This window comes from Phoca vitulina, unplaced genomic scaffold (genome assembly GCF_004348235.1).
Source record: "Phoca vitulina isolate PV1807 unplaced genomic scaffold, GSC_HSeal_1.0 scaffold56, whole genome shotgun sequence".
Lineage (NCBI taxonomy): Eukaryota > Metazoa > Chordata > Mammalia > Carnivora > Phocidae > Phoca > Phoca vitulina.
The window spans coordinates 6,948,303-6,961,637 of record NW_022589759.1 but is presented as its reverse complement, the minus strand read 5'-3'; the positions used below and the strand labels follow the sequence as shown (position 1 = coordinate 6,961,637).

General features: G+C 46.0%; 1 protein-coding gene and 1 pseudogene across 1 annotated transcript in view; both read left to right on the top strand.

Annotated features, from left to right (window-relative positions):
- BCO1 (beta-carotene oxygenase 1) overlaps positions 1-13,335 on the top strand; it is a 164,696-nt gene that overhangs the window by 112,424 nt on the left and 38,937 nt on the right. The window contains exons 14-17 of the mRNA XM_032389857.1: positions 3,028-3,154; positions 3,600-3,693; positions 6,582-7,967; positions 12,894-13,022. Coding sequence (XP_032245748.1) covers positions 7,904-7,967; positions 12,894-13,022 — 193 coding nt within the window. The 5' untranslated portion in view covers positions 3,028-3,154; positions 3,600-3,693; positions 6,582-7,903. The remainder of the gene's footprint in view (positions 1-3,027; positions 3,155-3,599; positions 3,694-6,581; positions 7,968-12,893; positions 13,023-13,335) is intronic.
- Positions 10,105-10,282, top strand: LOC116623088 (annotated as a pseudogene).

The window sequence follows — 13,335 nt, the reverse complement described above, 5'->3', positions numbered from 1 at the left end:
TCACGCCCTATGACCCAGCCATCCTGGTCCTGGGAATGGACCCATTTTAGTTTGGGTTCCCCCAGATGTTAACTGAGATGAGAATTTAAGAGCAAGCAATTTATTTGGGAGGGCATGCAGGAAACAGTGGCGGGGGAGGGGGGATTACATTGCTTTATATGAATTGGTGTTTTTATTGGTTATAAACTGAGTTGAATCTTTGCCCTCCATTCAGCGGAAAGACAACCTAACAAAAGAATCCTCATGGTCCCCTCACCCCCATACAGTTTCATTTCTTTGTGGTTCCTTCAAATGCTTCTTGCCTTGGAGATGGGTGCTTGGCCAGGCACAACTAAAGTGTGCACATAATTCATCCCCAGGACCCTTCCCACTTAGCTTTAGATGGTAGGCCTTTTCCATGTTGCTAAAGGGCTTTGGAATTGGCATGGTGGGGGCTGTGCTTCCTTTCCCTGAACAGACATTTACTACACCATTCCCACAGTGCTGGATACTCTGTGTGGTTTTCCTCATCTGTTTGTTACGTGTTCAGTTTTGCAATACTAGTCAACACTGCAATGAACATCTTGCACTTGCGGTTTAGCCTGAGCTGAGTTCTGTCCTGAGGGTTGTAGCAGGCATTATCAAGGACCCATCTTAACCCCTCACACTTACCACGTAAGGCTTCTAAATGCAAGGCCCTGTAGATCTTGGCCTCCCTTTGCACACAGGGAGAGGTTGGAGGTGCCCGGAAGTTTGTGCCTCTTGGGGAGAAACTCTCACCCTTGATTGTCCAGGGTTGGTGGATCAGTCCCCTAGATCCCTCAAGATAACTCTAAAGCATGCTCACACCCCATCTCACAGCCCGACAGCCAGACTGAGCTTCAGTTGCCCACGATGGTAACAGCCTTGGTGATGCACCGCTAACATCTTCCCTCCCTCTTTCACTTCCCCACACCCTTGCTGGCATTTCCTGGCTTCAGCTCCCAAATAAGCCACTTGCACTTGAATCCTTGCCTAGCACACAGGACACGAACATCTTCATGATTCTTGCTATGGACTCAGTGCTTATTTAAACCAGATCAATTATCTTTGGGTTTTTCATGTTGCTGATCCCACTTGAAGGCTCAGACTGCCAGATCAAATCCCAGGAAACATGCTCACACAGCTCAGCTGTGTCTTGCACACTTTCCTGATGGTTTCAGTTCTATACTTGGGGACCATCTCTGAGCAACTAATAATGACCTCAGGCATTGGGATGGTGGGTGGTATTCTCTTGGTTTTTTAGATGTGTATGTAGGTGGGTCCTCCGTGTTTGTTCACCTATGCTAAGTTGTTTGCTTCTATAAGGTGGCTAGTAACCTGGATCTTGAAGGACTAGCCAGGAAAAAAGAGGTGGGGTTGGAGGTAGGGATGGCGGGGGGAGAGCTAGTAGAAAGGGTGTCTCAGGGAGAGGCCCTGTAATACCAAATCCTTATTTCTTGGCAGTATCCCAGAACCAGCATAAACTAAAGCCCCCTGCATTATCCCCCACAGGGTGTTCTGCCACCACAGTTTTGCGTATGCAGTTTCTTTCCAAGAGTGCCTCTTCTTGGGGCACCTGGCTAGCTCAGTCAGTTGAACCTCTGACTCTTGGTTTTGGCACATGTTGTGATCTTGGGTCCTGAGATCGAGCCCCGTGTTGGGCTCTGTGCTCAGCGGGGAGACTGCTTGAGGATTTCTCTCCTCCCTCTGCCTCTGTTCCTGCACACTCGCACTCTCTCTCTAAAATAAATAAATCTTTAAGAAAAAAAAGAACACCTCTTCTTATACACTTGTCTGTACACCTGCATCCTTTTCTCAAGAATAGCTCAACTATAAACCTCTTCTCTGAAGCCTTCTCATGCTCTACAGGAGTTAACTGCTATGTCTTGCATGTTCTCATAGCAGTTTAATCTACTTCTGTGTTAGCACTGTTTAAAAGTATTTGGCCCTAAAAAAACATAGCAAGAGACAATGAGAGAGAAAATATGAGAACTTGGCTGTAAAAATAAGCCCATGGATATAGCCTTTTAAATTTTACTTCTAAGTTGGTTTGCTTAATGACTATTGTGGGTTCAATTGTGTCTTCCAAAAAGACACGTTGGGAGTCCTAACCATTGGTACCTGTGAATGTGCCTTCTTTAGAAGTAGGGACTTTGCAGATGTAATCAAGATGAGGTCATGCTGGGGTAAGGTGGGTCCAAACCCAGTGACAGGGTCCTTATAAGAAAGAGGGGAATCTGAACACAGAGACAGACACAGAGGGGGAAGGCCATGTGACAACAGAGGCGGAGACTGGAGCCAGGGACCATCAAGGATTGCTGGCAACCACACCAGAAGTTAGAAGGAGCAAGGAGGGATTCTTCCCTAGCGACTTCAGAAGGATCATGGCTCCGCTGACACTTCGATTTTGGATTTCTGACCTCCAGAACCATAACAGAATACATTTCTGTTTAAGCCACCATGTTTGTGGTATTTTTGTAATGGCAGCCCTAGCAAACCAGTGTGTTGATGATATAGCACAATGCGGCCATGTGTCATTCATTCATGCAATAAATATTTGTTGAACAACTACAACATGCCAGGCACTGTGCTAAACTCTGGATTTTAAATGGGAGAGTGACATGATCAGGTTCACATTTCAGCCAGGTCACCTGGTGGCAGCAGGGAGGGTAGATTGGAGTGGGTGGGACTGGAGGCAGGGAGGCCAGGAAGAAGCTGCTCCCAAGAGGTGAGCAATAGTGAAGACGGTGGCTAGGGGGCTGGAGGAAAAAGGAATAATCGGAAAGATTAGTTAGGAGGCAGAAACATCAGGACTACAGCTGTTATTTAAGTTGAATTTTTGTGAAGCTTCACTGACTGGGCCCTGAGCACAACACGGTGGAAATTAAAGTGTTTTGGCTCAGGCATTAGAAGGCATTTCCTTTTTTACCAGTAATGCCCTCTGCATTTCAATCTTGTCCCTTCTACCTCCCAGGCATGGCATGTTATTATAATAATTATCATTTGCTTTCCTTTCGTCCCTGTTAGGCTGTGAGTTCATTGAGTCTGGGAGTTACAATTTCCAATCTTTCCATCTCTAAAACCCAAGATGACACTAGTCTCTGCATCTAGTAGGACTGTATGGAACTGATGAACCCTCCTAAGTGTTAATGAGGTACGTTGTACTCTTTCGTTTTAGTGGTGAAGCGTGCACTCCAGGAGTGCTAGGGTGACCCTCCCACCACTCCCTACGTCCTGCTTCCTGTATAGGCCTGTGGAGAGTGTGTCATTCTGGAGCTCACCACTGACACTTCTCCCTTGGGGAGGCAGCTGCCACCTCTCCTGGGACTTTGCCTGTCACCTTGAACCCTGCTATCCAAGATTTCCACAATATCTGCTCAGTTTATCATCCTGGCTAATTAAGGGCACCATTTAGAAGCTAACTTAATTGGAAAACTGCAAAGTAACTTAGATATGATAACCTTATCTCCACAAAGGGAAATATTAACTCATTTTTGGCAATGACTTTGTAATAGGAAATACAGAATTGCAAAATAAGGCTTTTTTTTTTTTAATAGCACAAAAACTTTTCTTTTCGAATTCAGTTTTTACTTCTACAGCTTGTGACTGCTTTCTGGATGCAACACATCCCGTGGAAAAAGTGGCCTCTGGAAAGGCAGCCTCCTCTTCCTTGCTCCTTCCCCAAATTATAAGGTAAGAGGATCCCACGTTCAAATCTCCCACCTTTGCCGCGTGTTGTTTGCTGTCTTATGCACTGGCCGGTTTTCAGTCCACTTGAAGGCAGCAGATGCATTTTAAAAATTGTCTTTGGAACACCCACCTTTGCTTTCCTATCTATCTCTGTTCCTCAACCAGAGACTTCAACATGTGGTAAGCGTTACTGTGTAGTGGGGAGGAATATGCACTGACGAGCTGTTGACCTGAATCAAGTTCCTTCCCAGCCTCTGAGGCTGTAAAATAAGGTTGCTCATGACTCCCTTGCAGAGCTGTGTAGGAATTAAATAACATGGTGCTCATCAGACACCTAGCATGGTACTTGGCACGTGTCAAGCATCCAGTGAATGGCGTTCGTGAGAGGCTGGAGAACAGGCCAGGAGACAGTTCCTACTGGCGACAAGGCTCTTGACCCACTCTTCCCTTATTAACAAAGACCTAGAAAGCAGGGGTCAGGCTTTCATGGGGCCAGAGCAATGCCAGAGCTTCTTGAGAAAGAGCAGCTGCTGCTTGTTATCTCTGTTTACGAAGAGGGAAGATGAACATTCAACAGGAAGGCTGTCCCGTGAACCACTGCAGGACCCCTAACCCCTTTGGGAAATGTGTGTCCTTTGGGATATGAAGACCCTGCCTCCCAACAAAAAGAACATCATGGGAGTGAAGAAGGCAGAACTGAGTCTCATTAACCACCTCTATAACTCCAAAGCTTGGCAACTAGTCAGTGTACGTTCAAAGAAGGCACAGAATTATTTTCCTGCTTCATTCACTGCTATATTTCCAGCACATAGTAGGTGCTTAGTAAATATATGTTGAATGAATAAATGAATGTGTGGGGGGGTGAATGAATGTTGCACTCCCTGTAGCCAACACTGCAGGTTGCCTGTCCCCAGCCATTCCCTCCTTGGTCCTTGCTAATGGATTCCCGGTGTGAGTCTGGTGGCAACATGCTGCCCAGGAAGACTCCTGATGGGTTTAAAAAAATCAGGGCACAGCTACTCCTCCTTGCCAAGAATTGGTCTGGGGGGGGTCATGGGACACCATTTAGCCAATGAGACTAAGAGAAAAATCTGCTCAGGGGATTCTGGGAAAGGTTTTCCTTGGCATAAAGAGAGGGAGCTATAAGAAGGAAATGCCTCCTTTTCCCCCCACTATGTGTTTCTGCTTTAGCACGTTATTATGGAAGGACATGATTCCTGGGTTGAAGGCAATCACTCATAAGCAAAACTGAGCAAGCCCAAGGATGATAAGCCATCCCCCTGAGGATGGCATTGTGGTGCCTGGTGAGATGGTCCGGATGAGCTTCTGGGCCACCCAGGATCCCCAGATGACTTGCTGTCTGAGACAAAGTCACATCCTCAGGGTTTCTGCAGATATTCTGTTACTTCCAGCCAAAGCATCTTCCCTTAACTCTTTGAACCTTCATGATATCATTATGGGCTGAATTGTGTCTTCCTCTTCCCTACCCCAAGATTCACATTTTGGAGCACCTCGGAATGTAACTGCGTTTGGAGACAGAGCCTTTAAAGAGGTGATTAAATTAAAATGAGTCCATTAGGGTGGGCCCTAATCCACCCTGACTGGTGTCCTTATAAGAAGAGGAAATTTGGACACACAGCCAGGGATACATATGCCCAGAGGAATGACCATGTAAGGACACGGTGAGAAGGATGGCCATCTACACCAGGGAGAGAGGCCTCAGAAGAAGCCAGCCCTGCTAACACTTTGATTTTGGGCTTCCAGCCTCCAGAAGTGTAAAAAAGCAAACTTGTGCTATTTAAGCCACCCAGTGGTACTTTGTTATGGTAGCCCTAGAAAACTAATACAGATAGCCATTGTTATGATCAATTTATTATCCCCATTATCAAAAAATCCTGACCTCAACATATAATTGTCCCCGGGGTACAGTTGGGGCCTGAATAAAGAAAGCTGGCCTTGGTTTCTCAGTATTATATAACAGGGCAATGATGTCAACCCAAGACTGGCCCTCATGCGTCCTCCACCCATCGACACATCTACCCATTACTTCATTCCACAAAAATCTAGCAAACATCCATCATGCATAGGCACTGAGTAGAATTGTCACAGAGTGTATACTTTGGAGTCAGGCTGCCCAGCTTGGCTTCCTAATTGTCTCCTAGATGCTGTGTGACCTAAGGCAAGTTGGTTTTCTTTCCTGACTTTTTACATCTCTAGAATGATGCTAAGAATACCCGTCTCATAGGATTATATAAAGTCAGAGCAAGCTAGTGCACGTAGAATACTTTGCAAAGCACTGGACTCAGAGAAGCTGCTTGATATGGATGGGGGCCATTGCTTTGCTGGATATACAAAACGCACAAGAAAGACACGGTCATGTTTTCCCTTCTGTAATTTCAGTGTTGTCCTCCCCACAAACCCTGTGGCCCAGGTATTGCCACCCTGTTTCGCAGAGTAAAGTGAGGTTCAGAGGGGTTGTCACAACAGTCACACTTTTTAAATCGCAGCCCTGAAATCCCAGTAGATCTTCTGACTTCTAAGCCTTTAGCTCTTTTTTTTTTCCTGCACCAGAGCTGCTGCCTCTCATGGTGCAAATTTTTTCCTGAGCCCATGGCTTATGCCAGACATTCTCATTTAACCCCCACGAAGACACAGCTTTCACAACCTAGGAATAATAACCCTGACATGGATCCACATGTTTAGACCAGACAGAAGAATAAACTGGCAAGTTACGGGACTGAATGGAAAATGTGGGTTAAAGGGAATGCCTTCTGAGCAAATGGGGAAGAAAGGGTAATAATAATTGGTAGTGTTTGGGCCCAGGTGCTTTTGCTAGACCCTTGATTTACAATACTTTGGGATTTTGATATCATTACACCCCCATTTTACAGTTAAGGAAATGGAAGCTCAGAGAGGATAAGGCAGACACATAGAAAAGGGAAGAATCTGAATCTAGTATCAACCCAAACACGCAGCATCTTCGCCTGGACCAGGGCTCCTCAACAGCTGCCGAGAATCAGAATCATCCAAGACATGTTTAAGACCACCCAGGGCTGGACTCCCCCTTGAGAGATCCTGCATCAGTGGGTGTGTAGTGAGGCTCAGCGCTGGACCCTGAGCGCATGCAGCCAGGTGATTGGAGTGTGCAGCCAGGGCTGGGCGCGCAGCCAGACCAGGCGGCTGTCCGGACTGGGCTCCCAGATCCAGGAACGCGGTCTCGGCCCAGACCTGACAAGAACTGTACTCAGCAGCCACGTAAAGACCAGCACCACACCCTGTCTTCCTCTACCCAGAGAGGAAACAGCTGCTGCTTTCTTTAAGCAAGAGGAGTACAGAAGAGTCCATTAACTCATCAACATTCAAAGCCACTTGAATATGGATTTTAGGCAATGGCATCACGCCAAGAGGCACAAATACAGGGGACTCTGAATCACAGATGGGCATCCTTTCTAGCTCCTGTTAGACCAGGAAGTCGAACTGACATTTGTTTTTTTTGTTTTGTTTTGTTTTATTACAATTCCTCATTGTCCTCAAGTAGAGTTTTTGTTTCCCTATATTTATGGTTTAAATGGGTAAACATTTTGTGTTTACTTCTCCAAAAAAGAAATATCATAAATTAAGTTGCTCTTTGAATACGATTTTTTAAGGAGGGGGAGGCTCAGGGACCTTTATTCAAAACAAAACAAAAACGCTCTCTCTGCTGAAGAAGTTCCCACCATGTGCAGAAGGAATTCTAGCGATTGATGCACTCTCGGCTCCCCTAATCCCAGGTCCTGATAGTTTCTCTTCTTGTTCTGATCATAAATCCTCTCCACCTCCTGGGCTGGATTATTTCAGGCTGCATACCTACGCAGAATGCACCCACTGAATTATCCCGCCAATTTAAACCCAGCAGAAGACTAGCTTTTCTTGCTTAAGCCAGAGTGGAACTGGAAAGGGAGTTGGGGATACAATAAGAGGGTTAAAGTTTAGACAGGACTCAGGCTGGGGAATTGACCTTTGACCACAGATAAAGAACGCCAGCGCAGCTTCCCCCTGGTGTGCGAAGAGATACCAGGCTCTCAAGGCATCGGGAGGGAAGGAGATGTAAGAGAAGGAAGCTGCAGGAGAGCAGAAAGGAAAGAAAAGGAGGAGCCGAAAAGCAAGCAGTTGCCTTGAACACAGCAGAGTGTCTGCTCACTGTCAACATCACTCCCGCTCAGCGCCCCGTGCCATGGATATAATATTTGGCAGAAATAAGAAGGAGCAGCTGGAACCTGTGAGGGCCAAAGTGACAGGTGAGCGTTTCGTAAAGATGGCGGGCTCTTCTTATGTGTTTAGACATACACTTTTTTTCTGTTTATGAAAGTAATATTTATTGTAAATTATTTTTGGAAAATCTGGAAAACAGTATATAGTGGGGAATGATCCACAATCCAGACGTATTCTCTGTGAAAATCTAGGTGTGCTTTTTATGCACCGAAACTGTTTCCAGGGAGAGGGAGAGTCCTACTTCAGGGGAAGAGCCTGGGGAGGCTATGACTGGCATGGATACAATGGAATTATTCGGCAAAGTGTGGCCCATTCTGAGTGGGTGGTACCTTTGTGCAAATATGTGCAACCTAAGTTAATTTCAAAATGGCATGAGATGTGCACGTGGGCTCCCACTTTCGCGTGTGCAAGCTGGAAGGCGTGCAGAGCATGTCTTGATTTCCTCGCAGGAGCCCACAGCGTGATCTGGGCCCTCGAGTACCTGCAGAGCCGTAAGTCCAACAGACCCAGAGTGGGACCCTCCACGGGAGAATTCCTTTATCAGGCTTTGTGTCTCATTTCCTTCATCTGTTATTTCTCTGGCTCTCTCCTTCTATGCTGTCCCTGAGAAGGGCGAGTGAGCTGGCTCAGGCACCTAGGCGGTTTCATCTTCAGATACTCGGATCTGGAGGTTTTTCCTGAGTGAGCATTTCTCTGTGAGGAAATTCAGATTGGAGCTTTTCAACCAAGGAATTGCCTTGGAAGGCTTTTCAAAGAATAGCTTTTATGTTTGTTTTTCTCTGATTACAAAGGTAACGTAGGATCTATATGTGTGTGTGTTTTATGTATACGTACATATATAAAAACTTGGAAGTGCTAATGGGAACACAGGGAAATAAAATCAGCTGTATTTTCATCTCAAGCACTCCTAATATTGGAGTATTTTAAGTTTTTAAAAGATAGAGATTGTATAGACTATAAATATTTTTTTCAAAAACAAATGTATATTTACTATTAATTTTTTATTTTAAAAAAGAGAGCCTCCAATAGCTATCCTTTTATGTTCGGGGATGCCATGAACATGTTGCCCATAAGCGTTATGTTTAATGACTGCATGGAAATCCTTGGAAATTTTAGAAAGCCGGAATCCTAGAACCTGCAGATCTGAGTGGACCCCTGGATCCAGATCAGCTGTTCTCCCCACCTCCACCCTACACCTGCAGCTTCCCCATCACCTGGGCGCTTGTTAGAATCACGAATTCCTGGGCCCACTCCAGACCCATGGAATCAGATATGCTGGGGGCGGAGCCCAGCAATCTGTGTTTCTGCAAGCCCTCTGGCTGCTTCCAAGTGTGAGAACCACTGCTGTAAATCACGCCTCCGTCCTTGAGGGAAGCTGAGGCCTGGAGAGGGACTGCAACTTGCCCAAGGCCAGGGCGGCCAGTGAAGGACAGGCTCCCAACCCTCAGTCCAGGCCTCCAGTCCTGGGTCAAGTCTAATCATTGGCCAACTGCTAACTAAAGATTGTGCCTATGTGGCCATGTCTGCCCACAGAGGCCATGTCCAGGCTTCATGTTGGGCTGTGCATTGTTAGCTCTGAGACCTCCTTGGCCAGTTACTTAAGCATTTCCTGCCTCAGTTCCCTCTTATGTCAAACAGTCCGCGTGTACCTACCACATAGGGTTGCTGCCATGATTATATGATTTAATGTCACCTACCCCCCAGTGCCTGGCACATGGTGCTCAATATGTGTTCTTCTATCTAGGGCTTTGACTGTGCTTAGATTCATCTCTCTCTGCTCTGCCTCACCTGCTCCTTCTCCTGCAACTGGGTCTCTGTGAATAGCCCCACTATTCACTTAGTTGCCCAAGGCAGGAGACTGGGTGGCACTTTGGGGTGCTCCCTCCCCTCTCCCCCCTATTCACTCAGACTCCCAGTCCTGTCCATTCCACATCCTCCAATTCTCTGTTCTGTTGTTTCTCTCCATCCTCTCTCTGGTCTTCCCACCTCTTCTTGGCTCCTCCTCCCACCACACTCTACACCACAGAGACAACTTTTGAAACCCCAAATCTGAGCATATTACATTCATGTGAGCTGTCCAGAAGAGGTAGATCCTTAGAAAGTAGATGAGTGGTTGTCAGGAGGACAGGACTTTGTTTTGGGGTGATAGAATGTTCTGGAACTATCGCTTCTCGGCCTTTTGGCTAAGATCAAGTGTAGAATGTTCTGGAACTAGATGGTGATGATTGCATAACATTGTGAATATATTAAAAACCCCTGAATTGTATACCTTAAAATGGTGGATTTTTTTTTGTTGGTATGTGAATTTTATCTCAAGAAAAAAATTGCACACGCACGAAAATCAGATCCTCTCATTCCCTGTTTTAACTGGCCAAGTTGTACCATTCTTCTGAGTGTCTAGTCAAAGCCCTTGGTGTGGTCTCATTGACCTTTGTCACATGGTCTCTGCTTAGGTCTCCAGCCTCAATACTTAGGCTTCCTCACTCGAAAATTGCAGACCAGTCTTGCTAAACAACTAGCACATCTCCTGGTCTTTGACCTGGTCTTTGATCTCTTGGTTCAGGTTCCCCCAGAGATAAGAATTCAGATGTAAGTAGTTTAATTTGGGATGTGATCCCAAGAAACACTGGGAGGGAAACCAATAAAAGGGCATTGTCAAGCCACTGTCCACTGTGAGCCGTCAGAGCTGAGCCCTCTGGGCATAGTGTAAAACGTGCTTCATATTGTCCCAGCTGAGGGCAAAGAAGTGGTGACAAGTGATGCCCAACTCCCCATCCATCTTTAGGTGACAGCCACTTCCAGGGGCATTAACTCCAAGGTGTTCCAGCTTGCCCAGTGTGTGGGCAGATCATCTCCCGCAGTGAAAACAAAGCCCTCAGGCAGAGAGCTGCAGGTAGTGGCAGAAAGCAACCTTCAGGGAGAGGCCAGTGCCAAGAGGACAAGGGTGGGGCACGAACAGCGTCTGTTCCAGGACCCTACCTCTAGAGCTGTGCTGTTCAACAGAGATATAATGCATGCCACATGCATAGTTTTAAATTTCCTAATAGCCACACTCAAAAAGGTTAAAAAAAAAAAAGTGAATTTTAACTGTATATTTTTTTAACTTTTTTTTTAATTTTTTTATTGTTATGTTAATCCCCGTACATTACATCATTAGTTTTAGATATAGTGTTCCATGATTCATTGTTTGTGCATAACACCCAGTGCTCCATGCAGAACGTGCCCTCCTCAATATCCATCACCAGGCTAACCCATCCTCCCACCCCCCTCCCCTCTAGAACCCTCAGTTTGTTTTTCAGAGTCCATCGTCTCTCATGGTTCGTCTACCCCTCCGATTTCCCCCCCCTTCATTCTTCCCCTCCTGCTACCTTCTTTTTTTTTTTTCTTAACATGTATTACATTATTTGTTTCAGAGGTGCAGATCTGAGATTCAACAGTCTTGCACAATTCACAGCGCTTACCAGAGTACATACCCTCCCCAGTGTCCATCACCCAGTCACCCCATCCCTCCCACCCCACCCCCCACTCCAGCAACCCTCAGTTTGTTTCCTGAGATTAAGAATTCCTCATATCAGTGAGCTCATATGATACATGTCTTTCTCTGTTTGACTTATTTCGCTCAGCATAATACCCTCCAGTTCCATCCACGTTGTTGCAAATGGCAAGATCTCATTCCTTTTGATGGCTGCACAATATTCCATTGTATATATATATACCACATCTTCTTTATCCATTCATCTGTTGATGGACATCTTGGCTCTTTCCACAGTTTGGCTATTGTGGACATTGCTGCTATAAACATCGGGGTGCACGTACCCTTTCGGATCCCTACTTTTGTATCTTTGGGGTAAATACCCAGGAGTGCAATTGCTGGATCATATGGTAGCTCTATTTTCAACTTTTTGAGGAACCTCCATACTGTTTTCCAGAGTGGCTGCACCAGCTTGCATTCCCACCAACAGTGTAGGAGGGCTCCCCTTTCTCCGCATCCCCGCCAACATCTGTCATTTCCTGACTTGTTAATTTTAGCCATTCTGACTGGTGTGAGGTGGTATCTCATTGAGGTTTTGATTTGGATTTCCCTGATGCCGAGCGATATTGAGCACTTTTTCATGTGTCTGTTGGCCATTTGGATGTCTTCTTTGGAAAAATGTCTATTCATGTCTTCTGCCCATTTCTTGATTGGATTCTTTGTTCTTTTGGTGTTGAGTTTGATGAGTTCTTTATAGATTTTGGATACTAGCCCTTTATCTGATATGTCATTTGCAAATATCTTCTCCCATTCTGTCTTAACTGTATATTTTTTAAGGCAACATATCCAAAATATTATAAGTTCAACATGTAATCAATATTTTTTAAATTGCTATTGAGATATTTTACATTTTTTTTCATACTTAGCCTTTGAAATTCAGTGTGTATTTTACACTTTACAGCACATCTCTGTTCAGACTGGCCAGGTTTCAAGTCCTCCGTGGCCACATGAGACCGGTGGCTACCATATTGGGCAGCACAGTTCTAGAATGTTCTTTCCCCACCTTTGGAAAGCCACTACCTACTCCCCTTCAAGACTCAGCCAGTGGCTCCTCCAGGAAGCAGGCCCAACCCTCCTGCTCTCACCCCACCTGGAGGTGAGGTTCTATTCCACACAGCCCCCTTGCTGAGCCTGTCACATTGCCTTCCTTTATTGTGGTGTGGTTTGGGTGTCTGTTCATCCATCTGCTCCATGGGTAGCGAGCAACTTGAGGACAGGGATGATGTCAGTTCATCTCGGTATCCTCACTGCTGGCACAATCCAGGCATATCCTACCCTTTCTGGAAACGACTGCTGAAGGAATGAGTGGGTGCAGCGAGTCGTGTTGGGTCTGTGACCTCAATTCCTTTCCATGGCCACATCTCGTAGCTTTTTGGTTGGGATGTGAAAACTGGAAACAAAACATTCTTTCTCTTAACAGGCAGGATTCCCACATGGCTGCAGGGCACCCTGCTGCGCAACGGGCCTGGAATGCACACAGTGGGGGAGACTAGATACAACCATTGGTTTGATGGCCTGGCCTTGCTCCACAGCTTCACAATTAGAGACGGTAAGAGTACTGTGTTGGTTTGCCGTTGCTGCTGTAAAGACAACCACAAATTTAGTAGCTTAAAACAGCACTAATTTATTCTTACAGTTATGAAAGTCAAGTCAAACCTGGGCTAAAATCAAGGTGTTGGAGGCTCCAGGGAGATAGCCCATTTCCTTGCCTTTTCCGGCTTCTAGAGGCTGCCTGCATTCCTTGGCTTGTGGCCCCAGCTGCACCTGCAAAAGCAGCAGAGCATCTTGCACACCTGCTCTCTCTCCCTCACTCTCCCCACTTCCATAATCAGTTCCTTCTCTGACCTTCCTGTCTGCCTCTT